Source organism: Fusarium pseudograminearum, chromosome 3 (genome assembly GCF_000303195.2).
Source record: "Fusarium pseudograminearum CS3096 chromosome 3, whole genome shotgun sequence".
Lineage (NCBI taxonomy): Eukaryota > Fungi > Ascomycota > Sordariomycetes > Hypocreales > Nectriaceae > Fusarium > Fusarium pseudograminearum.
The window spans coordinates 352534-378466 of record NC_031953.1 but is presented as its reverse complement, the minus strand read 5'-3'; the positions used below and the strand labels follow the sequence as shown (position 1 = coordinate 378466).

The 25933-nt window shown below is 48.2% G+C and overlaps 10 protein-coding genes across 10 annotated transcripts, besides 2 other annotated features; 8 read left to right on the top strand and 2 right to left on the bottom strand.

The window, feature by feature from the left end:
* Nucleotides 1–251: 251 nt before the first annotated feature.
* FPSE_04045 (uncharacterized protein) lies at nucleotides 252–1586 on the top strand (the record flags this gene model as incomplete). The annotated part of the gene is made up of 1 exon (XM_009257163.1): nucleotides 252–1586. The coding sequence occupies one exon, from the start codon at nucleotides 252–254 to the stop codon at nucleotides 1584–1586; it is 1335 nt and encodes a 444-aa protein (XP_009255438.1).
* Nucleotides 1587–1995: 409 nt separating this feature from the next.
* Nucleotides 1996–2023: a microsatellite.
* Nucleotides 2024–2049: 26 nt separating this feature from the next.
* On the top strand, nucleotides 2050–3131 carry FPSE_04046 (uncharacterized protein; the record flags this gene model as incomplete). The annotated part of the gene is made up of 3 exons (XM_009257164.1): nucleotides 2050–2353; nucleotides 2431–2480; nucleotides 2529–3131. The coding sequence occupies 3 exons, from the start codon at nucleotides 2050–2052 to the stop codon at nucleotides 3129–3131; spliced, it is 957 nt and encodes a 318-aa protein (XP_009255439.1).
* A 355-nt stretch (nucleotides 3132–3486) lies between these two features.
* FPSE_04047 (uncharacterized protein) lies at nucleotides 3487–4422 on the top strand (the record flags this gene model as incomplete). Its single annotated transcript, XM_009257165.1, has 2 exons — nucleotides 3487–3574; nucleotides 3626–4422. The coding sequence occupies 2 exons, from the start codon at nucleotides 3487–3489 to the stop codon at nucleotides 4420–4422; spliced, it is 885 nt and encodes a 294-aa protein (XP_009255440.1).
* Nucleotides 4423–4993: 571 nt separating this feature from the next.
* Nucleotides 4994–7143, top strand: FPSE_04048 (uncharacterized protein; the record flags this gene model as incomplete). The annotated part of the gene is made up of 2 exons (XM_009257166.1): nucleotides 4994–6537; nucleotides 6585–7143. 2 exons carry the CDS (start codon nucleotides 4994–4996, stop codon nucleotides 7141–7143), a joined length of 2103 nt encoding a protein of 700 aa, XP_009255441.1.
* Nucleotides 7144–7689: 546 nt separating this feature from the next.
* On the bottom strand, nucleotides 7690–9214 carry FPSE_04049 (uncharacterized protein; the record flags this gene model as incomplete). The annotated part of the gene is made up of 2 exons (XM_009257167.1): nucleotides 7690–8981; nucleotides 9031–9214. The coding sequence occupies 2 exons, from the start codon at nucleotides 9212–9214 to the stop codon at nucleotides 7690–7692; spliced, it is 1476 nt and encodes a 491-aa protein (XP_009255442.1).
* A 521-nt stretch (nucleotides 9215–9735) lies between these two features.
* Nucleotides 9736–11072, top strand: FPSE_04050 (uncharacterized protein; the record flags this gene model as incomplete). Its single annotated transcript, XM_009257168.1, has 2 exons — nucleotides 9736–10056; nucleotides 10107–11072. 2 exons carry the CDS (start codon nucleotides 9736–9738, stop codon nucleotides 11070–11072), a joined length of 1287 nt encoding a protein of 428 aa, XP_009255443.1.
* Nucleotides 11073–12430: 1358 nt separating this feature from the next.
* On the top strand, nucleotides 12431–14055 carry FPSE_04051 (uncharacterized protein; the record flags this gene model as incomplete). Its single annotated transcript, XM_009257169.1, has 3 exons — nucleotides 12431–13342; nucleotides 13395–13520; nucleotides 13570–14055. 3 exons carry the CDS (start codon nucleotides 12431–12433, stop codon nucleotides 14053–14055), a joined length of 1524 nt encoding a protein of 507 aa, XP_009255444.1.
* Nucleotides 14056–15403: 1348 nt separating this feature from the next.
* Nucleotides 15404–16263, top strand: MTDH1 (the record flags this gene model as incomplete). Its single annotated transcript, XM_009257170.1, has 2 exons — nucleotides 15404–15723; nucleotides 15783–16263. 2 exons carry the CDS (start codon nucleotides 15404–15406, stop codon nucleotides 16261–16263), a joined length of 801 nt encoding a protein of 266 aa, XP_009255445.1.
* Nucleotides 16264–16295: 32 nt separating this feature from the next.
* Nucleotides 16296–16321: a repeat region.
* A 308-nt stretch (nucleotides 16322–16629) lies between these two features.
* FPSE_04053 (uncharacterized protein) lies at nucleotides 16630–18352 on the bottom strand (the record flags this gene model as incomplete). The annotated part of the gene is made up of 8 exons (XM_009257171.1): nucleotides 16630–16730; nucleotides 16788–17131; nucleotides 17182–17567; nucleotides 17618–17685; nucleotides 17741–17777; nucleotides 17826–18007; nucleotides 18059–18194; nucleotides 18251–18352. 8 exons carry the CDS (start codon nucleotides 18350–18352, stop codon nucleotides 16630–16632), a joined length of 1356 nt encoding a protein of 451 aa, XP_009255446.1.
* A 5417-nt stretch (nucleotides 18353–23769) lies between these two features.
* FPSE_04054 (uncharacterized protein) lies at nucleotides 23770–25677 on the top strand (the record flags this gene model as incomplete). The annotated part of the gene is made up of 1 exon (XM_009257172.1): nucleotides 23770–25677. The coding sequence occupies one exon, from the start codon at nucleotides 23770–23772 to the stop codon at nucleotides 25675–25677; it is 1908 nt and encodes a 635-aa protein (XP_009255447.1).
* Nucleotides 25678–25933: the final 256 nt, after the last annotated feature.

The following is a 25933-nucleotide window of genomic DNA, read 5'->3' as shown; positions in this document are numbered from 1 at the left end:
CCATGACATGGATTTGAGGGAAATTGCTGGTCAGATAATCTTTTTGTCGATAATTATCCAATTTTCATGAACCTCCTCAAATTATGACACTCTACTGTGATACCCACCCTTCAAATCATGGGCAGTAAAAGTCAAGTTTCCCGCGGAGTCCAACCACTTCTGCGACTTACAGATAACATATAAATGCAAACCATTCGTCTCTTCTTTTAACATGAACCAGCACACACCATCAGTTTATTCATCTATCCATCATGGCATCCTCCACCGCAGAATTCTGGTCCAAGGTAGACAACTATGTCATGACCACCGGAGTCCCATTCTCTCCTGTCATCATCTCCAAAGCCCTAGGAACCCGCCTCTATGATATAAATGGCAAGCAGATTCTCGACTTTACTTCAGGTCAAATGAGCTCCCTTCTCGGTCACTCTCACCCAGAGGTTGTCGAGGTTGTCAAGCACTATGTCTCCGAGTTGGATCATCTTCTCAGCAACATGATCACCCACCCCGTCGTCAATCTAGCTGAGAGACTGGCAAAGTTCCTACCCAGCCCACTTCAAAAGTCGTTCTTCCTCAACACTGGTTCCGAGTCCACCGAGGCTGCTATCAAGATCGCCAAGTGTTATACTGGCAAGTTCGAGATTGTTGCTTTTTCTGCCAGTTACCACGGTTTAACTCAGGGTTCCGGCTCAGCCACCTACTCTGCCGGTCGCAGACGTGGTGGTCCAATCATGCCAGGATCTTTGGCTTTCCCTGCACCTTACGGCTACCGCTCTCCCTTCCGAAAGCCTGATGGGTCATGGGATTGGGAGACTGAGATGGACTTTGGCTGGTCCCTGATTGATCGTCAGAGCGTCGGGTCTCTTGCTGCCTTTATTATGGAGCCCATTCTCTCTACTGGTGGCATTCTCGACCTTCCTACCGGTTATCTGAAGCGCATGCAAGACGAATGCAGAAAGCGCGAGATGCTGATTATCATGGATGAAGCCCAAACTGGCGTTGGTCGAACCGGCAAGATGTTTGCTTTTGAGCATGAAGAGGGCGTCGTCCCTGATATCCTAGCCCTCTCCAAAACACTCGGTTGCGGTCTTCCCCTAGCTTCCGTCAGTACCACGGCCGAAATTGAGCGCGGCTGCAAGGAGGCTGGTTTCCTCTGGCTCACCACCCATCTCAACGATCCTCTCACAGCAGCCGTCGGCGACAAGGTCCTCGAGATTGTCGAGCGCGACAACATTTGTCAAAAGGCCAACGAACGAGGCCAGCAACTCCGCGCCGGTCTTGAGAAGCTCCAACAAAAGTATTGGTGTATCGGAGATCTTCGAGGCCGAGGTCTTTTGCAGGGTATCGAGATTATTGCTGATCCCAAGACAAAGGCCCCTGGAGCTGATCTGGGCCAGGCCATCTCTGATAAGGCGATGGAGCTGGGTTTATCGTGTAATGTTGTCAATTTGCCAGGTATGGGTGGTGTTTTTCGTCTGGCTCCTGCTGTCACTGTTACAGCTGAGGAGATTGAGCAGGGACTAGAAATTTTGGACAAGTCTTTTGGTGCGGTATTGGAGTTGCGCGGTCAGATGACAGCCGCTGCTTGAAATTCTACACGTAAATAAAGTACAGCATATAGACATACAGATAGATCTTTACCTTTCTTTTCAAGCATATCCATACTTTTTGTCGCCGCTGAATCAGATCAGGTCAGCACGTGATGTAAATCAGTCCATCTTGGTGGACAGGCAGACGGGTATGAAAACCGGTACTGATTTAGTGGTTGACATACCTAAATCTTGGATCACTCTTAGTGTTTATGTGGCCTGAGAGTAGTCTGCGATTTTCGTCTGTTGCGTCAGGAGCTATGAGATTTAGTGCCTAGTGAATTTGTGCGAACGGATGGGAAAGAACGAAGACACAAGTAGCAGCCGGTGCAGAATCCCGGCACGTGATACCCTTCTCCCTTCTCCCTTCTTCCTTTCCTCTTGTTCCTCTCCTCTTACTTTCTTCTTCCATAATCATCATCATCATCATCACCATCCAGTACTACACAACTCTACCGCAACAATGTCTAAGGGACAAGTAGTAGTTCATTACAACTACCTGAGCGTGATGCGCGTCGATCCGGCCTATCTACCTTGGTTAAAAATACCTGAATGGTACAATGTCTACACTAGCAACCAATTCAGTCACGCCTCCCATGTAGGACACAACAAGCCTACTATAATAACAGTGGATATGGAATCTCAAAGAGAGATGGGCGTCTTGATAAACGATTCCTGGCCCCATAAACCGATGGGAGTGGGAACCTTGGCCCAGTATTGTACCTTTCCCAATGCCAAAGCCATGACGGCATACATCGATATCATCGGTAAGTCTTACGATACTATTAGACTACTCTTAGTCAGTGCTTCAAGTCCCCGTCTGCCTGCTAACTCCCTTTGATAGTTCCAGATATCGTCCATGAGGCTGCTCTTCTCGCTTCCAATCCGCCATCTGTCTCCAATGACATCCTGCGGGGCAAGTGGCCGCATTCACTAGTTTAGAAGGCTACCAATACTAGCGCGGCCGATATAGAGTTCCACGAATTTATCGAAACCAACAACTTCTACGCCATCGATCCACACTCTAACGAAGACACAGACTTCAGTAAAGAATTCTTCAGACCGTCACCAATTAAAGTACTTCAGGCGTACTGTTGGAACAAAGAAGTCCGTGATTTCGTCGACCGAATTATCGAGCTTTGTCCCCAGCCAACCTTCCTACCTGTTCGGAATGATCATGTATCAGAGGCGGTGGATCGCTGGTGGGCTCCGAAAGACCTACATCCCCAGGCATTTGTGCTTGCTGCAGCCGCCCAGATCTTGCTATTCGCTCCCCAAGATTGGGACCCGAACCGTGTCTACTCGCGCGACAAGGATGAGTACGTACATCGATTTCCGACTCCTGATAACATCGGCATCGTTGGTGGCACAGACAAAGTAGTTAGTAACAAGTACTCGATGGAAGATCTCCACCGTGCCATTTTGATGTTCTACCGCCTGGTCGAGCGTCGAAAGGAATATGATTGGGCTGACAAGAAGCTGTCAACGAGAATTCCCAAAATCGAGTTCCCAGGATACCATGATCCCAATAAACCCGAAAATTGAGTGAGATGGATTGAGGGTGAAATTGCCAGGGGCAGAGGCTACTTGGTAGCAAAAACGTTAACATCCTTAGATAGTCTTGTGGTACAAAAATAAACAGCCTAAGTGCTTTACTTTTAGTAGCACAAGTTGATGTACTGATTTCGTTCCTCGGGCTCTCAGCAGCCACATTTTCTGACACCCTGAGGAGTGGCTTACAAGGGTATGCTATCCATTTTAGCGACTATTACCAAACTATTGAATTGATAGCGAGGGTCTAAGATTATAGATTCTTATTTGTTCTGCTAGTATCCTCTTCCCTCCTGTGTTTCTCTTGTTTTTTTTTTCCTCTTCTGCTACTCTGTTACATCTGATCACAATGCGTTCCAGCATCCTTCATTCAGTAGCGCTTAGTCTCGCTGTCCTTCGGGCCGCTGAAGCGAGTGTTTGCAAACCCCGGCCTTTGTGTAAGTTCCCCGTGTGACATTGAAGTCAAAAGTTAACCACATCCCGTTCAGCATCTGGCGTTTCAACGAGTTTGATAGCATCGGAGATAACAAGCTCTGGTTTTGTTTCGGAGTCTTTTACGATCAGCTCGACTGTTGTTTCGGACGTCACAGCTGGAATTGACACGACCACGGACGCAGGCACTGGATCGACATCGACAATTGGAGTAACCATTGGCGTATCCGCTTCTGGTGAAGTCACTTCAACAGCAGAGTCAACCACCGGCACAACTTCCACCGAAATTGAAGTCACCGACACGACCACTGCCCCAACATCTGTCGAGACTGCTACTGCAACAATAACAACCGCCGAATTACCAATTATTACCGAGTTTCGAATTAAAGGCGCGCGAGCCCCAGTTGAAGGCGCAGTTATTTACTCCGATCGCGTCAAGGGCAATTATCTTCATTTCACCGGAAAGAATGCACTCTACACCCCCGTTACCTTTAGTGTCGACACACTTACTGGCCACCTATTGATTGACAATTCACTTCCCATATGTGCATTTTTCACCCCAGATCTACAAGACTTTGCGACACTGGGTGTCTGTCCCGATAGTCTTGGGTCGGCGCAGGTTGCTATTACTTGCACCCAGCCTGTCAAAGATGGAGATGCTTTGAGCTGCAGTGTTCCATCGATGTCTTGTGTTAAAGTCGTGGTCAATCCTTTTGTTTCATCTATTACGTGTACTGCTACTGGAGAGGTTCTGAGGGACATGTCTACGGATTATAGATATGATATTGAGGAGAATCTTCTTGTTATCGGACATATTGATAATGGGGCGGGCCTTGTGGTTCATGCTTTGTAGTGAGGAGCATGGACTTGACAGAAGAATTTTGTTTGGAGCATTGGGAAGGGATACTGGGTAGATATACATTCTTGAAATAAATAATTAATAGTAGAATAAAGCAAGCGCTGGAAGTCAGTATGTATCCTGAGATTGCACATCATGAATGTTTAGTGGCCTCAACTCATTCAAGTGATATTGCTACAATTAGAACATTCCCACTGTCGAGAGGTCAAGTGACCGCCTGTCATCCAATGTCAAGGTTAATGTTAGTGGTTGTGCAGATGAACTTAGCCGCCAGTCTGCATATCCGAAGTGCACATCCGCCCAGTGTGCATATAATAGTGTCGTAGTCAATTCTTATGAATGAGACCATCACAAATCAGTTCCAAGAATTGAAACAATTTACTCTATAATCTCTAACTTATTCAGTATATTTACGGCCTCACTCCCCCAGCCAAGCCTCGGAGTCTTCAGCGGGCCGAGGAAGTGCACTAACAATTTCTCAGCCGAACATCCGCTCCTTTCCGTCCAGCCTCTCTCTCCACAGTGCTTCCGCAGCAACAAATCCCTTCTCTCAATTCAACACACGATGCAAGAACCAACAGAACGTTATATCCGCAGCCGCATCGCAAACGCCTGCGACGGCTGCAAATCCCGCAAAGTAAAATGCGACGGAAAATTACCCTGCAGTTACTGCGCTCGTCGTCAAAAGCCTCATGACTGCCATTACTCACCTCAGGTCCGACGCCGGAGAGCTAATCACCAAGGATCTGTATCCTCCCTAAGATCACCGCCTGCTTCGGAACTTGATAGGGCTCTTTCAACTGGAAGAATCTCGACGGGGAGGAATAGTCCTGCTACGACACCTGTTAATAATGAAACGACGACTCAGGCAATTGATGCAGAGGAAGAAACTGAAGTTCCGAGGGAAGCGAGGCTGGTATGCGATGCACAGGGCAAATTGATCTTTGTCGGCGATTGTGCGCCATTGAGCTTCTTTCAATCTGTTAGGCAACTCGTCACCACAAGAGTTGGACAGAATGCTTTTGCACCGCAGTCAAGTCGATATTCTGTCCTTGAAAACGCCACTGCGCATCAATCACGTCGGACCCCTGGCGATAACCGCATTCCAACCATAAACACCGACGACATTCCCCTCGCTGTATCAAATTACCTCGCCATTGCGACTGGACTTGTGGATTTATTCGATCATCGACGATTGCAGGATGATCTTGTATTCTGGGCGAACATGGGTCAAAAGACGGATGATGCTACTACTATCGTCAATTTACTCGTCTTAGCTATCGGAACGAAAATTGACAATGAGGAGCGCGCCCAGGAGTATTTTGAGTATGCGCGTGAAAAAGCATATTCTAATCTGACCGGTAATCTAAGCGTTACAACGGTCCAAATGTTTACTCTCATCACGCTCTACATGCTCTGCTCATGTCAAATCAACGGCGCATTTTTATTTTTTGGTACAGCTGTCCGAGCAGCGTACTCTATCGGCATCCACAGAACAGAAGTCAACGCGCGTTTCGGACCGGATATCCACAGACAACGGGATCGTCTATGGAAGAGTTTACGTGTGGTCGATCTATTTCTTAGTTCATCTATGGGAAGACCGCCTGCGACGTCAGATGTGGACTGCACAGTACCCTACCAAAGCCCTGATGAGAACCTCGAAGAACACCTCGATTTACTCAACGCTTCGGTACAAATATTTCTAGTTCTGGAAGGTGTCGTAACAGAGATTTACTCACGACGGAAAATCTCGTTACAGCTTACAGAGGGAATATCACTTCAATTACGAGATTGGTCATCGCGTTGGTTAAAGCCACTGAAGGATATAGTCGCCAATCCGGATATCCAGGACAGGGCTCAAGCAAGTGGTGCGTGTCAGATTTTGGCTACGTATTATTACGCCGTCATGCTAGTGTCCCGACCATTTCTTATGTATGAGCTTTGTAGACGGTTGTCTGATGGTTCAGTGGCTTCGAATGGTCGATCTGCTTTGACGTCTGGAAAGTCGAAACTTGCTGATGCTTGTATCGATGCGGCTAGTTTGATGGTTGATCCTATACTTGACTTGATCCAGAGGGGTGTTCTTGTGGGACATGTCCCTATTCTGGTGTAAGTATCTAACCTCTATTACCCAATTTCCCTCTAACGGTTTCAAGGTCATGGCTATTCGCCAGCTCTCTTGTTTTAGGGATTGGTCTCCTTGGCGGCTTTGGTAGAGTCCTCGAAAAATACACCCGTATGGCCATCCACGCACTCGACCACTGCTCCAACCACGACACCCACGCAGGCCAATACTCCCTCATCGCCCAATCCCTTCTTGCTACATCCCTCGAACATCTCGAAAAGCGTGAACTCGCCGAACGTCAACGGCGTACCGAAAACTCCAGTCAATTATTCGGTCTGATACCATCTGACGCAACAGACTCACCCTCGGCTTTCCGCCGGGAGACAAGCCAGCCGGGAGTCAGTCCTGCTGCCAGTAGAGGAAGGGAATCGCTAGATAGATCTTTCCTACAACATAATGGACTACAGAATGTAGCGTCACCTCTATTTGGGGATTTAGATTCAGCGTTTCTGGGACTCAGTGAGTCTATGATGCAGACTCCTGATCCGAGTTATTGGACGATGGGGAATGAAGCTGATACGGGGTCTGCTTTGAATCTGTTTGCGCTTTTGGATGGAGGTGGGGGGATTGATCTGACGCATCATTTGTGAGTGAGGGTGTAATGAACCGGCACCGATGGAAATGCGGAAGCTCGGAGGTGGATGCGGGTATGTTCTTGATATCCTATCCGATGGATTTGTGTTTGCATATGTTGTCGTTGGACGTGGGGATAACTCGCTACCTCATATCTGATAACAACATATGCGGACCGAGTTATCCCCATATCTGACGACAACATATGCAAATATGAATCCGTCGGATATGATATTAAGAATATACCCGCATTTGTTATCGGATATAAAGGCCATGTCTAGCCGATAGTAAGCATCTGCGGCAAGTAAAGGCAAAGGAAAGATGATAGATCATTTGGCGCATAGCCGAAAACACATGTCTGCAAAACACACCTTTGTGAGACAACAAGGCAGATACTTGTTGGTGCACCAACTGAGCAAGCAACGAGTATGGCAAAAGTCACCTCTAGATAGCGCGTCTACATCACGTTCTCACGAACACATAAAAACAAATACTAGACGGACTTTTTATGTAGAAGATAAATCATCGTCGCTTATTATACCATATTCTAATCCATTTTTACTCTAATTCTTCAAAGCACCCTTCAGAATCTGCATAAACCTCCACACATCCTCAAATCTCGAGTACAGCGGCACAGGCGCAACTCGAATAACACCAGGCTTTCGCTTATCGCAAATCACAGCGTTTTCTTCGAGTGCCGCACTGACATTATCCAACAGACCATCTTTCAGGAGCACACTCAATTGAGTTCCGCGCTGAAGAGGGTCGCGGGGGGTGATGATGCGGAAAAGTTCGGAATCATTGGACTCGGCAAGGATTTGGTCGAGGAGGTATTCGGAGTATGCTGTAAGAACCAATGCTTTGGAGCGGAGGTCGTGCATTGTGGTCTTGTTAAACACGCTCAAAGCACCGGATAAACTAGCCAGATCGATAGCAGAAGGGTTCGATAGCTGGAATCCCCCTGCACCAGCGGTAGGAATAAAGTTGTTATCCATGTTGAACCGCACACTCTTGTCACCTCCGTACCAACCCATCAAACGCGGTCTGTAGCTAGCCTTGCCTGACTCAGCGTTCATCTCGACTTTTCCATGACGCTCGTGAACATAAGCACCGGCGATGGAACCGGGTCCGGCGTTGATGTACTTGTACGTACACCAGCATGCGAAATCAACATTCCAGTCGTGGAGCTTGAGTTCAACGTTTCCGGCGGCGTGGGCGAGATCCCAACCTACTACTATGCCCTTTGCTTGTGCGTAGGCGGTAATACGGGGAATGTCGAAGAGTTGGCCAGAGTAGTACTGGATACCAGGGAGGAGAAGAAGAGCGGTATCATCGGCGTGTTGATCAATAGTAGAAAGAATAAGATCAGTGGTGATGATGTGATCCTCATTAGGTTCAATCTTAACCATGCTCTTCTCAGGATCTAGCCCATGCCAAACAACTTGACTCTCAATAGCGTAATGATCACTAGGAAAAGGCTTCCACTCCAAGATAACCTTGTGGCGCTTCTCATTCGGCTTGTAGAAACTAGCCATGAGGAGATGCAAGTTTGCGGTGAGGGTGTTCATGATGACAATCTCGTGAGGAGAAGCACCGACGATATCAGCAGATCTGATGGCGCAGTCCTCAGCGAGATCTTGCCATGCGGGGAGTGGTGAGTTTTGCATTGCGCTGAAATGCCCGTTTACACCGACTGAAGCCCATGTTTCGAGCTGAGCGTTGAGATGTTCCCTTACGGCTTTTGGTTGAGCGCCGAGAGAGTTGCCGACGAAGTAGATGCATTGTTGGTCATCATCTTGGCCGTTGGTGTGACCATTTGTACCGTTGACGCTGCCATTCTGCGCATGGCCATTTGCTAAAGATGCATTAGTCTCAATTGAATCCCAAAAAGTATTTTGACATACGAATTGATCCATCGAGGGATTTCTTCTTTAGAGATTTCTTTGTGGGAAGGATGAATTCATCGCGGAGATGGCTCAGTTTATCCTGTGAATCCAGATTGCGCGCAAAGTCAAGTGAGTTAGCGTCGGAGGGAAATTTAGGTGGTGCGCCGCTTCGTAGACGCTCGACGAAAGATGATAGCTCCATTGTATAAAATGCTGACTGTAAGACTCTTGTTGTTTGATGACTTGGTGTGTGAGAAAGTCGTATGATGGGATGCGGGATCACGAAATCACTTTATGCTTGCCTCTATCCCCTCTCTCGGCCAGTCCCGGCGATAGTATAGCGGAAGTGCGGAATGTGTTACTCTGTCATCCGAAGTTCCGCTCCCCGAGATCCGCATAGTGGACGTCATTTAGTCCATTTTCGACATGGTGACGTTTAGCGATTGGTCACATGCCTGTCATCGGATGCGGAAGATACCACGTTCTGTTTCATTCCGTATCGTGATAATGGCTTCGGAGGTGAAGGATATTCGGAGGATTAAAAATGCACGGAAGACGGATAGAAGGAGAGAAAACCTGGAACAGATGTATCTTGGCGTTTTCGGGGGGAGTTATTTTAATCAAGACTTTTCTAGAAAATGTCATCTCTTTCATCTACAATACCCATCAGCCAATTGTTTGTTCATCATCAATCAAGTTAAGCCAGTTATTCTTTGATCTACAATGTCGCCACACGCCGTTACACATCAATTGCCCCGTATTAAACTCACGGCCGAGCTAAAGCAGTTTGCCGTGACGAGCAACGCTTTTCTCCCTGAGCACAGCCCTTTGAAACAATTCCCCGATCCTTACTATCAACCGTGGGAGCTTGTTATTCAACATGTTGCTCCTTTGATTCAGTATAATGATATCAGACGCGCTGTTGACACTATGCCTGTGTTGGGGACTGATAGACTAAAGTCTGAGCCTGAGTGGAGGAGGGCTTATAGTGTTCTTGCGTTTTTGACGCATGCTTATGTCTGGGGTGGTGAGAAGCCAGCCGAGGTGAGTTCATTCGTTTATTCTCTTGTATTATTTGTACTAATATTTTACAGATTCTGCCTCCTCAGATCACAATCCCCTTCCTCGCCGTGTCAAAACATCTCGAACTTCCTCCCGTCTTGTCTTATGCCGCCGCCAACCTCTGGAACTTTTCCTGCGCCGGCCCCGACTTTTCCAACCTCGATGACCTCTCCACTCTTCACACCTTTACAGGCACAGAGTCAGAGTCATGGTTTCTCCTCATCAGCGTCGCCATGGAAGCACGCGCCGGAAAGATCATCCCTCGCATGATGGAAGCCCTCGAGGCCGTCAAGACACGAGACTACAACACCATCATCTCCGCCCTGCAAGACCTAAAAACATGCATCGAGGGTGTTGGTGCACTATTAGAAAGAATGTATGAAAAGTGCGACCCTATGACTTTTTACTACAAGATCCGTCCCTTTTTGGCGGGTAGTAAAAACATGGAAGCAGCTGGTTTGCCTAATGGCGTTTTCTACGACGAAGGTAACGGGAAAGGAGAATGGCGCCATTTACGCGGTGGAAGCAATGGTCAAAGCTCTCTTATTCAATTCTTCGATATTGTGTTAGGTGTAGAACACATCACAAGCGGCAACAACACAGAACGCAAGGGAGAAAGAAGTTATCACGACATCGTGAAAGATTACATGCCCGGCCCACACCGTCGTTTCTTGACGCATATTGCTCGCATGGGCAGCATTCGGGAACTCGCGATGCAAACACCACATACCGTTGAGCAGGAGCGACTACAAGGGGCTTTTAGCGCTGCGACGGAGGCGTTGACGGTGTTTAGGAATAAGCATATTCAGATTGTGACGCGGTATATTATTTTGCCGTCGAGGCAGGGGTCGGTGGTGAAAGGACCACAGAATTTGGCGAGTTCATCGTTGAAGAAGGGGAGGGAGGAAGAGTTGACGGGGACGGGGGGGACGACGCTTGTGCCGTTTTTGAAGCAGAGTAGAGATGAGACGAGTGTTGCTGGACGGTTGGAGAGGTGATGATAGACATTTAAATTTGAGTATTAGCGATTTGTTTGAGTAGATCTCATGATAAAATAATCACGATTGAACATTATAATGTTACATGGTTCATGATGTGTTTGGTGGTGTCTTGAGATGATGTCTGTTGCCTGGTGGTAGATTAGTTGCCAACAGCCAGATCACCCAACATGGCTGCTACCTACTATTTACATAGAGATAGAGAATGTAACAATGTCTTCTAGAATAGTAGTGGTAACTGAATGTGGGCCATGTTACTCTTTGTAGTTATGTTATGTCCATCTCGGCCAACCATCTCTAACCATCCCCAACCAACACCAACATCCACCAACCCATCTCAACTCCTAACTCCTAACTCCAGATCATCAAAACTTGTTGACCCAAATCCGCTACCCATTCCATGGCACTGGATTTACTCTTACCCTTGACTATCCCTGGCCATCCCCAGCATTGACCTTTGTTGACCGACAATTCCCGAGGACCGGTCGACACTCACCCTCGCCATTAGCTAACCTCCTCCACTATAAACCATCGCTAAACCCAAAATCCCCCAGTCTACCTCTAGTCAATAGTCTCCAATTCTTTCTTTTCCCCAACTTAATCTCCACTGTAACTTTGTATTTCCCCACGGGCATTGAAAAGACGGGCAACCAATTTTAATTCTGCTGCCTACTCATAAGTTGTACTCTGTAACTGGGGAAGACATGGTTTGGCTCAATGTGGTAACTCCGTTTTGTATTCGGGCCTTTTTGTCAGTGTAGGGGTGAATGGGCAGATTCCCCTCACTTTTTTATCTTTGCGGAGACTCCGCATTCTCTCCAACGTTGCAAACTTGGAGGTTAATGAGGAGAATTGTTCGGCATTAAACGGTAACACGGTAATTCTTATTTGTTTATCGATCTACCGGTGATTAGATGGATTTATTTACTGTAAAATACTGATGCTCTGTTCTTGTTTGCGCTGACTCTTGATCATCTATTTAACCGCTAAACCTCCCCCGACAAGGACAAGATCTACACCCACCACCTCCACAAAGCACTCCAGAGTGACAATCAATTGGTCCTCGCCTTAAAAGTGTGACACTCAGATTTTGCATCTTCTTTCGAGGGTGACAGTCAACCAACTCTGGGGGAACCCGGGGACATCAACTTGCCCTCATCCGGTTAAGCACAGCGGATAAACCCCCTTCCCCAGTTCATCGTTCCCCCATGTTTTTTATTTTTTTTCTCTTCCTCCTCTACGCTACACCAAACAAGGCGACGCGATGATGTAACATGACATTCTGTCTGTTCATAAATGCGACAATGCCCCCAACAACTTGACCAACCCATCTCTCTTGCTGTGTCTCCTCAAACAAAATGGCAGACCAGAAGCCAGACGACCACATGGCCACGGCCAAAACAAGCGTCGAGTCGCAATCCCGCGGCCCGACAGCTATTGCCCTCGCAATGGATCCCCAGCACCGCGCCGCCGTCGAAAAGAGCATGAAGCGCAAGCTCGACACCCGCTGCGCCCTCTTCGTCCTCATCTACATCATGAACTACCTCGACCGCAATAACATGGCCGCCGCCCGTCTCAAGGGTCTGCAAGAAGACCTCAACCTGAGCTACAACCAGTACGCCACCTGCTTGAGTATTCTGTACGTCGGGTACATCCTCATGCAGGTGCCCTCCAACATGTTCATCAACCGCATCCAGCGTCCTTCGCTGTACATTTCCGCGGCCATGTTGCTCTGGGGTCTTATTTCTACTCTTAGTGGAAGCGTGCACAATTTCGCCGGCATGGTCTGCATTCGATTCTTCCTCGGTTTCGTCGAGGCGGCTTTCCTGCCTGGTGCGCTGCTCATCCTGTCCAAATGGTACACGCGCAGCGAACTCACCAAGCGCAATGCCCTTCTCTTCTGCGGTAACCTCATCTCCAACGCCTTTTCCGCTCTTGTCGGCGCAGGTGTCTTGTCCAACATGCAGGGCGTGCTGGGCCATGCTGCGTGGCGATGGCTGTTCTGGATCGAGGGCGCCATCACCATGGGCGTTGCCGTCTCTGCTGCTTTTATTCTCCCCGACTTGCCTCACAACTCGCGTGGTTTCACCGAGGAGGAGCGACAGGTTGCGCAATTGCGCATGGTGGAGGATGTTGGTGAGGCCGATGAGGATTCTCGTGAGGAGAGTGCCTTTTACGGTCTCAAGCTTGCGGTAAAGGATGTCAAGATTTACATCATGATGCTCACCTTTACCGCGTACGTCGTTGGACTTTCGTTCAATGCCTTTTTCGTAAGTCAATTGCATCTTAGTAAAATGCGCGACGTTGCTAACAAGCCAACAGCCCAGTTTGACCCAGACACTTGGCTTCGGTTACGTTCCCACTCTTCTCATGAGTGCGCCCCCATGGGTTTTCTCTTGTATTGTGTCGGTTATCAACGCTTGGCACTCTGACAAGACACAAGAAAAGGTCAGTTTCAATTGTCGTCAATTGGGGATGTATACTAACAATTAAATAGTTCTGGCATATTGTCGGTCCAATTGGTGTTGGAACAATCGGCTTCATCATCAGCATGGCCACCGAGGCTGTCGCAGCGCGCTACCTCGCCCTCTTCCTCCAAGCATCGTCCTACGCCGGCTTCATCGTCTTTTACTCGTGGATCTCGTCTTCGTTCCCCCGCCCACCAGCCAAGCGCGCCGTCGCGATTGCCATGATCAACGCGTTCAGTCAATTGGGCAACGTGGCGGGTTCATACGTGTGGGATCTCAAGGAGAACGGATACCGCAAGAGCTACGGCATTGTGCTGTCCATGTTTGGTGTTACTGTGCTGGGATGTTATATCTTTAGGCTGGTGCTGATTGACCTCAACAAGAAGCTTGAGAGGGGAGAGGCGACGGCTTGGGAGACGAGGCAGGATGTGGCTGCGCACACGGCTGCGGTTGAGGTGATGGATAGCCCTGATGAGGCTTTGAGGATGAAGCGGGATTTCCGATACCTTATTTAGTTTAAAGCGGCGAGAGATTGGGTAATGAATAAGCAATGCTGTTTTAGATGCATCTCAACATGTGCAATGTGTGGCTTGTGAGACATGACCCCTCCTTTGGGATGTATTTGAGTGATGGTTTGTCTGCGAGACGTATAATGAAGCATACAAAATGCAGAGTGATGACTTTTAATTACTCAACATAAAATGAGCATTATTACTCAGGTATACCAAGAGTCAGTAAGCATTGGTGATGTATTAACTCATCATTTGTCGTGTCTTGTCATGTTCAGGGTAACTTTAGTGCACACTGTAGTAACTGTACTGTCGGGCCGGGGTTACCAGCCCCCCCACTCACCAGCTCTCACAAACACCAACCAGTGCAGTCAGTTAATTATCGACTGATGCACTTCCAGCCTCCAGACCTAATGCAACGAGAGACACAAAACTAAACCCAAAAGAGAGCGGTCAAGCCCGGCCGTTCTGCGGGGTTTGGCAAGTCTAAGCAAGGAAGAGAGACGGGAGAATGACGCTCGAGGATATCCACCCGCGGGGGAGGTCTCGGTGGTATTTTGTTAGAGAGTCTGTGTTGCTGTAAGTAATTGGTTACAGATCAATGGTAATGATGAAATGGTCCATAAGTAAACAAACACCAGATCGAATCGACAGAAACACCACAGACATACCCGCTGTAGTGATGGTGAAGTTACCTGGTCAATTACCCCGCCACGCTCAGCTCAGAGGTGGTGTTTTTGCATGCACGCGTCTCACCACTGACAAAGTATATTAGAGAACGACCAATTGATGGACAGGAGAGAAACTAAAAAAACGTTGGATCTTGTAGACATGGTCTCATTCGTCCCACCGGATTGTTACCAACCTTGAGTACCTCTGAATGTGACTGTGACTGACTGACCCAACACAAATTACCCCTCGACGCGTCAACGTCAAATGGAGGGGCATTCTCCTCCGTCTTGTTCCTAGAATGTTCGAGTAGCGATAATACAAACAATTGCATAAGTGACTAGATGAGTTCTCCATCATGAGCATCGACCAATTCTCCATCAATTGTTGTGGATCTCTTGTTTAATCGCCGATGTCTTTACTCTGTACTTCAAGAGCTGTTTTTTGTCATGACATCACTGGACCCATCCATCCCACCCACCACAGCTTGGGATGCATCCCATCCATGCAGATACAATGCTGCTTTTAGTTTTCTGTAGCAAAACAAAACACCTCACGCCATGACTTGACCAACTCCCGATTTGTACAAATAGTCTAACCTCCCTCCTCTTTTGTTCCTCTTTCTCACCATCACTCATCCCATCCACTACTCATCTTTACCACATCTACTTCCACCACCGCAACCATGGTTCAGCAAATCCCCAAGGCCAACCACATCCTCGACCTCCTCAGCCTCAAGGGCAAGGTCGTCGTCGTCACCGGTGCTTCCGGCCCCCGAGGCATGGGCATCGAGGCCGCCCGCGGTGCCGCTGAGATGGGCGCCGACGTCGCCATCACCTACGCTTCCCGCAAGGAGGGCGCCGACAAGAACGTCGAGGAGCTCGTCAAGGAGTACGGCGTCAAGGCCAAGGCTTACAAGCTCAACGCTGCCGACTACAACGACGTTGAGCGATTTGTTGGCGAGGTTGTCAAGGACTTTGGCAAGATTGACGGATTTGTCGCCAAGTAAGTGCCCTCCATCAACTGTGATTGCTTTCTCAATTGAACTCTACTAACACATCCAGCGCCGGTGCTACTGCCAACGCTGGTGTCATTGACGGCTCCGCTGCCGACTGGGACCACGTTATCCAGATCGACCTCAACGGCACCGCCTACTGTGCCAAGGCCGTCGGCGCCCTCTTCCGCAAGCAGGGCCACGGCTCTTTCGTCATCACCTCCTCCATGTCCGGCCACATCGCCAACTACCCCCAAGAGCAGACCTCTTACAACGTCGCCAAGGCAGGCTGCATCCACATGGCACGCTCGCTCGCCAACGAGTGGCGCGACTTTGCCCGCGTCAACTCCATCTCGCCCGGCTACATCGACACCGGCCTGTCTGACTTTGTCGACGCCGAGACTCAGGAGCTATGGAAGGGCATGATTCCCATGGGCCGAAACGGAGATGCCAAGGAGCTCAAGGCTGCTTATGTTTACTTCTTGTCTGATGCTAGTACTTATACTACTGGTAGCGATCTCGTCATTGATGGCGGATACACTTGCCGATAGATGGGAATGGTTTTAATGACCTTGATGATACCAAAATTAAATAAATAAATAATATATAGTAATGACAATTACATGATCCAACTCAAGCTTTTTATCGTCTGTGTTTCTTGCTGTCGCTGAATATCCACTGTGGGACCTGTTCCTGGCGTGTGCTTGCAGTAGCTTCAGTACCTAAACTCAGGTGGCTTTAGTGGATGTTTATCAGATGGAGCTAAATTCCCACAATCATGAATGAGTCCATTCCACAGATGCAGATCATGCTTGTCGCAGCATCCTGTCTTTGCGTATCGATGATTGCGATTTATTAAACAAATGACGGCTTATGTTCTGTATAAAATAAATAAAATTGCTGGGGTATCTTGGTATCTAAACTTGTGTATCCGCATCGCTCGCATAACTACTCAACCTCCCATTTATACTCTCCATCTTTCCAGTCCCTGTCGTTGTAGAGACAGTTGTTATAGCATCTGTATTTGTAGTAGTCGTAGTCGTCGTTCTCGTCGCAGCACTGTCCTTCAACAAACCCCCCTCATCAAACAACGCTGGTTCCGACGTCGCATCACCCACTGATATCGGCACGAGTGATCGTTGGATAAATACAGCCTCGTTGCTCGGTTCTTTTTCTTTCCCTCTCTTTTCGCGTATTCGTGATTTGATGTGTCGGACTAAATTGCGGATGTGAGGCATGCATGATACCATGATGCCTACTGATATCTCGATGCAGGACCAGATCATGGCTTTTTGTGCGTTTATAACTGTTCTGTTAGTTGGGTCGTCTTTGGGGTGTTTGGTGAACTTACCTGTCAAGTCTCGAGATCTAGCAAAGAGCACTAATTGATGTACTCGAATCACAGCAACGACAGTTAGGCTGGACATCGTCAGTAATTGAGTAGCAGTGACAAGGTATATGCGACTCACAAGATACCGAAGCTGAACATGGCCATAACACCAATCTTCTTCCTCAACTTCAGCCCCAACTCCCAAAGCTGGGTAATCGGCAAGATAAGCACCCATATATCCAGCGCAAGAACAAGCACCGCGTGTGGCAGCGTCAGCCGTATAATTCCCAGCATAACTCTCTTCGCCTCCTTGGTCTGCCATCCGATCCAGAAGAGACTAATCGGTGTCGTTTGGAAGAAGACGAGGATAAAGAATGTAACACCGATAAGAACATTAAACACGAGTGTAATTTTAACGATGAGACGGAATCGGGGGTTGCTGAATATGCGTAGGAAGAAGCATAGAATAGTAGATTTAACGACGACTCGGGCGGTTAGGTAGAGCATTTCGAGGAAGAAGAAGAGCTAGAAGAAAGGTCAGCTGGCTGTGGACACGGGAATGGTGGTGAGTTTACCCTGAATCCTTCTGTGATTTGATGGTCTGAGAGATACCACAGGTCAACACCAAGACCGTTTTGCATCACTGTTGGACAGGTCGTTAGCCATCTGACCACAAATCATCGCATAATAAAACGTACTGAACTGCATGATAATAACAACCGGTATCAGCAAGACCTATTAAGCATGAGCATCATCCTCCATCCCAGCAGTCGAAAGACTTACTACCGAGGCGACAGCCATTGTATCGTCCATCGCCCATTTAAGACGTAGTCTGACTGTGGCTATTATCCGCAAGGCGAAGAAAAGCAAGGCAAGACCGGCCATGATGAGCGTCGTTAAGCGATATAAGAGGACATTGTTGGTCGGTTTAATTCCGCATACGGCCGATGACATTTTAATAAAATCTGTTCCCAAGTCAGTACTTACTCTCTCTCATCTCAATCCATCGTTCATACCCAATGTCTGTCGCACCGTGCATTTCGCCGTTAGACAATCCCCAATCGCATCAGCGAACTGTTGATCATGGCAAATCGCGCTTTGGTTCTTCCCCGCAAACGGTTCCTCACTAAACAACGTAACCAGACAATCGGCCTATCACCCATCAGCATGTTCGTTTCGGTTTCGATTGGATGTCGTGTGAAACTGACAGCACATTGTGGTGCTTCTGTAAGCACGGATGCAAAGCTCTGTGCGGCGACACCATTGCAGAACAGCGCCGCCAGAAAGACGAGATGCTGGAACAGCCCCATGGCGAAAAGAGCGTACTTTCCATTAACATGGAAGAAAATGTCGAGAAGAAGGAAAAGAAAAGGTAAGAAAGAGAATTTGGGGGGCGTAGGAATGGTATGTATCCTTATTAGAAAGCGCTATGATATTGTGTGTGAGACATGTTGGTGCTTACTTCGGCAGTGGCTGCATATTTCACGGACTGGAGGATCCATATTGATCGATCACACAGGGATTTAGGCACATATCCCAAGGAGTTGTATTCCGAAAAGAAGATAGCGTTGGTTGTGGTATAATGCTTTTCTCAGCTGAACGTGGATTTGCTTGGAATGGTACTGCATTCCTGGACGCCACACCGTGACCAGGGGGCAACACGAAATTAATTCAAGACATGGGGATCGTGAGAGCAGTAAATATTCGATTTGTTTTTTTTTAGAATATGTCTTGAATTTATTTTTGTCGAGAGTGATAGGGTTTTGCATCGTAGATCATCGTATGTATCTTGATAGACTCTCTGCACGACAGCTTTGACCGCCCCCGCCCAGACTCCCGTCCGACCGCACCCAACGCCACGGGTGATTGAAGATGATCCCAGCAAGCTAATTGGTCACATGGACTGTCGACGGAATGAAGAAACCTAGTCTGGCCCTTAACTAGCAAATTGACCTCCATGTTTCCGGATTGCTATTACCATAGTTCAGCCTCACTCCGCAACAGGGGTGTTGGACCTCAGCCCTGTTCTGACCTGGTCGCCGCTTATTGTAGAGCTTGAGGTTTCTATTGGACTGGGTGTTGTCGATCTGGACATGGTGGTGATGATTGACACTATAACACGGCTCAGAACCGTTGGGCGGCCGCTCTGGGTGTTGTTACCGCTGTAGGTAGATTTTTGAGAGACTGGATTGCTGGTGTTTTTAATGGCTTGCAACTGGGAAGCTATCATTGACTAGAACAAAGCATCCATTTACACCCAAATACCTAAAAATGCGAATGCCCTGGATTTCCTATCGTACTGTCATAAACTGGAAACTCATATAAAGCTGTTGACCTGTTCATGACCAAACAACTGCATCATACTTCCATATCCAGGAACGCCTGTAGTCGAGGCACGCAAATCGAACCATGTGGCGTATAGACACACACCAGGAACGTACAAGGCTAGACTTTATATCCGAAACTTGTTGTTTATCTCTGTTTGAGCGATGTTCTGGAAAATCCATGTTGGTAGCAGCACTTTAGTGGCAAACAGTGAAACTGCATGGGAATCTAGATTGGCTCGTAAGGAATGGGCGTGATGTGTTGGTTGGTCTTGGATGGTGGTTGCATGGAAGTGGTATCCCACGTGGGTGACACGCATTTGGATGCAGCCGGGTGCTTTAGCTCTTGAAGTTTCATGGTTCCGGATACCAACATCCCGCGGCAGCTAGTGGGTCTTCAAGTCAGTATATCCCAATAACTTTATTACCAGATCAAGCTAGTTACATGAAGAACGTCGAGGATCAACCATAACTTATCACAGTAACGTCTTTCAGCACCTCAATTCATGTGTCTTCCTGGCGGAATAGTTCCTTGCCTCGGAATTTACTTTCCGCTGTGACATGCCGTAATAACTTTTGTCTGTTGATCGTTCGGTTATGGCTTTAAACTCAAAGACAGAAACGGTGAAACCAAAACACTGTTTCAGAGCGGCCGCCCAAGATGTACGTCTTTCACGGAGCCCTGTGGCTTGAATGACCAGACTACTGCTATCTTTAAACTGTTGCACTTCTTTGGTATTACTGGTACTTATGTCTCTTTTGACTGTGAGACACCTCGAAAGTACGTCTTTCTAGATAAATCACTTGCCTAGAATTACTTGTAGCACCGATCCACTGACGGACAGTTCTTCTTCTGAGTAAAGGCAAGTCAACAAGTGCTGCCATAGCTACCCTATATACTTTCCGTGTCTCGCTGTCGTCAAACCAGCAAGTAGACTCCCTTATCAACATGCAACTTTTATGACGACTCATTAGCGATCTGAAAAGAGATATAGGGTAAAAGGTGATGCCCCGGAGTGCACCAGAAGATAAGGATAACAAGGGCCAAGTCCATCAAGCCCGTACATTTAAATTTCCATCCACAGATGACTTCTACAAGTAAAGACAACATTATGACATTCTTTCTGGAGGTGAACATTTTTGTCACTGGCGCAACTGAGTGTCTTTCTGGATCAGATTTCCATTCTGTCATTTTTCATGTAAGGTTCATATATCTCAGAAACAAGTCTCATATTTCACATGAAAATGAGATCAAGTAGTGATATTCATAAATAATTTGTTTGCGATACACAATCTCCACTCAACTAACAAAATCAATATTCGCTGATTATGATACGAAATCAGTCTGTTTGGCGATATGAGTACATGCAGATATAATGAGACGCATCGTCGCAGGAATGAGAAGCCTACGACAAAATATGCTGAACTTGGTTCTTGAATGCAGTGATTAAATAATGGTGTTTATTTGATTATAGTAATTCGGACTTCATCTTATATCTTAGCCATCAATCTTGGCAAATTTGACATATAAAAGTGTTTTGCCCATCACAATCTCACTCAAGCGCCATAACGAATGAGTCTCAGTCAAGACTGAATGTCATTTCAACTCGCAATCAAGTAAGATTGTACATAAGCACACGGTTCGGCCGAGTTGACAAATTTAGCCTCGGCTCATGAGATTCCGCGTTAATCTGAAAGCGATCTAGTCCGGATGAAAAATACGAGGCCTAGTCTCTTTTCGTTTCTTCGCGGATCTCCGAGTCTAGAGCCATCCACATGAAACTTGCCCCTGTCGATCGTCGTCCTCTTGCCTATCTAGAAGGGAAAAAGAAAAGGGGATTTGTTGATTGAGAGATTCTACAATGGGTCTGTAGTGGGTGGTGGCGAGTGCGAAAGGAGAGGCTTGGCAGAGGAGGGAACGTAGCATTGATTTTAACAGCGCACGAGACTCTTTCGGAAAATAGTAAGCATGGGTAAATTACGAAATGATGGGAATACGATGCGATACAACCATTCCCGGGTCTTTGGTTAGATTTCGCCTGGTTTGATGCTGATATAAATAGCTTCCGTACTAACGAGAGCCTCACGGCGGCTCGAGCTTCTGTTTTGACAGCTAGTGGCTGACGGTTAGAATGTGCCGAATTTATTTGTGGTTATACGGATTGAAATCTAGGAACAGGTTGAACCGTATCTTGACTCTAAGCTCAAAGTCAGACTCTAAAGTTCGTATTCTGGCCCGACTCATGTTGGTTGCGTACTAACTACTGTGACTTGACGTCAACGACACGACTTGTACTTGGAGGAAAAAGCCTCAACTATACGACTGCACGAACGATGATCTTGGCTTGATGGTTTAGTAATGGGAATGAATCGACAACCGTTTGGCACAGTACTAGACGGTAGACAGGTCCATAATTTATCCTTGGTTTTGTGATCGATTCCCGTCATGATGTGGTGATTACCTGATCCCTCCACTATAACAGAGGCCAAGCTTTTGGAACTCGGCTTCGGCAACAATGGCCGGCCGTGGTAGGCATTGAAATGATTGACTCGGGTTGGTTAAGCATGGTGTGATGATACTAAAATTGCCTTTTTAGCTGTACCAACCACCAAATGGTGTGATGATATGATTACATGTTACCCTAGAGCTTGTCGATGATTTTCATTTCAATCTTGTTATTATCTTGCCTTGTAGGGATGTCGAATCTGCAGAGTGGTTGCATTGTAATCTGCTCTATCCACTCATCAACCCATAAAAGGTTTCCAGCGCCAACAGAGAGTGATAATGAGTGCATGCATGCATTTCTGGAGAAAGATTTGTGGATGCTATTTACTCCATAAACTGAACAACTCACTCTTCCTGCAGAGCGAGTACATAGATAGTGAACAATCCACTGAAACATGGAGACCCATGCAGGAACAAAAGATTAAGCCTTTTGCATTGATTGAGTTTGAGCATTAACTTAAAAATTGCAGAATTAAATATAAACGGAACCCACCGAGAAATGCCGATATCCTGTGCCAGACTGTTGAGTAGAGAGAAAGAGTGAACATTTCTACCTAGTTGAGTCAGCGTCGTATAGCGAGTGTGTTAAGCGGGGGCTGATTCGAAGCAAGGATCACATCGCGGAAGTAACATCATATACCCTGATCACCAACAACAGGGTTGATTGCGATACGACTGAGTAAGTGAACTGTTCCGTACTCTGTGAAAATAATAAAAAATGTTACTGTTCACTATTGCTTTTTCTGATGCTCAACGGCTTGTCTATACTTGACTCAACTCCACCGCCAAGTCGCTATCAAGAACAAAAGAGGAGAAAGTTGCTAAACGGGCAACACGCGAGATTTTGGTAATAAAGTGGAGCGACAAAGCAACGATGACTTTGACAGGGGAGTTTTCTCGTGTATGTAGCCAAGTGGCAGGCCAAGGACGACCAATTCATACGAGGTCAAGATGTGATTTGCCAGCATCATCCTGGTCACCAAGCAGAGCCCCACGAATGGAATCATAGAGAGGTATCTTTTTGCTGTAGTCACAACAACTGTGCTCTCTGTATGCGCACTACTTTACAGGGGCTTTTTGGTGCGTGCAGATCGCAAAAAGTTCCTTTCCATTAGTCGGCCGCGTCAGATCATATTGCACTAGACCAACAGTCTAAGGCAGGGGGTTAGTTACTTACTACTGTACAAGTTTACCCCGCGGGATAAACTCAGAGTAAGAGTGCTATACGGTTCCTGGGACCTAAGAGGTTGCAACTGCCAGTGGCGCTTTAATTAAGTCTATCCCAAAAAAGAAGCCGTTTTACGATGCATTGACCAATTACACAACCCACAAGTCACCGTTTGAACCGTTCGTCAAAAAACATAAATTAACTAGGTATGGACCATGGTCCATGGTAGACGAACACGATGCACGGGGACCAGGATCCCGTCACATCCGAAATGTTATGTTGCAACATCGTGATTCTCGCCATGGTTATTACGGAACCCCCTTTCGTCCTGAACGGTGAACCCTGTACTGCCATGCTGTCGCCTGGTTGAAGGGCTAGGTTATGTACTGACTCCACCACAACACAGGGCCAACCTCTTTCACTTCATCCACATATTCAACCACCTGGACAAGGATGACATCACGTTTACCGGGATACCTATGGAGAACGCCCGTATTTGCTAGAGCGGAGTTGGGCCGACATACGAAATAAGGAGATGATAAGATCTGTAGACACAACCTGGGCAACCTGGGGGGGCAACCCATCTGCATGTATAAGAATACTTTCCCATCCATCTCAGTTTCCGATTCTTCTCTTTACCCTCCTCACCTCACTTTCGTTTAACACTAAACAGCTTTCACTCGTTTTATAAAGCACTCGTTAAGTTAAACTTAATCTCTCTAATTCAACATGCGTGGACTTGTCATCTTCAGCGCGGCCGTCGCCGTCGCCAACGCTGCTGCCGTCGAGAAGAGGCACTACCCCGTTCCCGGATCGGAGGAGCCCGTCCCTTCTGTTCCTGACAACGAGTACACTCCTCCCGACAACAGCTATCCCCCTCCCGGCAACAGCTACCCTCCTCCTGGAAACGAGTACCCTCCTCCTGGTAACGAGTACCCTCCTCCTGGACAGTCCACCGAGGTTCCTCCTCCTCCTCCTCAGCACACCGAGCCTACTGCTGTCTACCCTCCTCCTGGACAGTCCACTGAGGTCCCTCCTCCTCCTCCTCAGCAGACTGAGCCTACCGGCGTTTACCCTCCTCCCGGACAGAGCACTGAGGTCCCTCCTCCTCACGAGACCCAGCCCACTGGTGTCTACCCTCCCCCAGGACAGAGCACTGAGGTCCCTCCTCCTCACGGAGAGTCTACCACTGATGTCTACCCTCCTCCTGGACAGAGCACCGAGGTCCCTCCTCCTAAGGGCACCACCACTGAGGTTACTCCCCCCGAGGAGACCACCAGCGACTTTGTCCCTCCTGTAGAGTCTACCACTGAGGTTCCTCCTCCCGTCGAGTCTACCACTGGAGTCTACCCTCCTCCTGGCCAGTCTACTGGTGTCTACCCTCCCCCCGGAGAGTCTACCACCGATGTCTACCCTCCTCCTGAGGAGACGACCAGCGACTCTACTCCTCCCGTCGAGTCCACCTCCAGCGAGTACCCTCCCCCTGAGGAGACCACCACTGGTGGCCACGAGGCTCCTTACCCTCCTCCTTCTCACACCAAGCCTTCTTACACCAAGCCCACTTACACGAAGCCTTCATACACCAACACCAAGCCAATCTACACCAAGCCTTCGTACACCAAGCCTGGCTACCCCGGCACCACTGAGATGACCACCTCAACCCTCTACACCACCACTTGCTACACCGTCACCAAGTGCCCTCCTGAGGTTACCGACTGCCCTGAGCGACCTCACGTCACCACCGAGACCGTCGTCATTGGCACCACCGTCTGCCCCGTCACCGAGGAGCACCCCACCGACGTCGAGACCATGCCCGTCTACACCGACGTTCCCAAGCCCAGCAAGCCTGTCTACACTGCTCCTGTCGAGCACCAGACTACCACTCACCTGACCACCTCTACCATCTACACCACCAAGGTCACCACTGTCACCATGTGCCCTCCTGATGTTGTCGACTGCCCTGAGCGTCCTCACACCCGCACTGAGACCGTCGTTGTCGGTACCACCATCTGCCCCGTGACTGAGACCCACGTCGTCCCTGTCCCTCCCAAGCAGACTCACCCCGTTGTCCAGCCCCCCAAGGAGACTCACCCCGTCGTTCAGCCTCCCCACCCTGGCAACGGCACCTACAACCCTCCCAAGCCTCAGCCTCCCAAGGAGACATACCCTGTCCCCGTTCCCGTCCCCAGCAAGCCCGTCGAGCCTGAGCACCCCGAGAAGCCTCAGCACCCTCAAGAGCCTGAGAAGCCCCAGCAGCCTACTCCTCCCAAGGAGACCAAGCCTGTTGTCCAGCCTCCTGTTGAGTCTCACCCCACCTACCCCGTTCCTCCTCAGCCTGAGCAGCCCGAGCACCCCCAGGAGCCCGAGAAGCCCCAGCAGCCTGAGAAGCCTGAGCAGCCTGAGAAGCCTGAGCAGCCCCAGCCTCCCAAGGAGACTAAGCCCGTTGTTCAGCCTCCTACTCCCAGCAAGCCCGTCGAGTCTGCTCCTCCCGCTGTTACCAAGCCTGTCGAGACCTACCCCGCTCCTCCTGCTTCCACTCCCACTGAGCCCGCTCAGGTTGTCAACGCTGGTGGACGTGTCTCTGGTAGCATCCAGGCCACTCTCTTCGCTGCCGGTATCGTCGCTTTCTTCCTGTAAAGCAACAACTATTTTTTAATTTCACTTCTAATGCTCATGAAGGAGCTATGAGTATATGACGGATTGGAGATTTATATATATACGATGCATAGTTAGTTACTATGCACCTATTACCTGCACACTATTACCTTTCACATAAATAATTTCTTAGAATAATATACTAAATCTAAAATTATGTGTGTTTGCCTATTCCTGCGCGTAGTGATGAGTGAAGAAATGTTTATTCTCAAGTAATACCACTAAGACAATTTGGTAA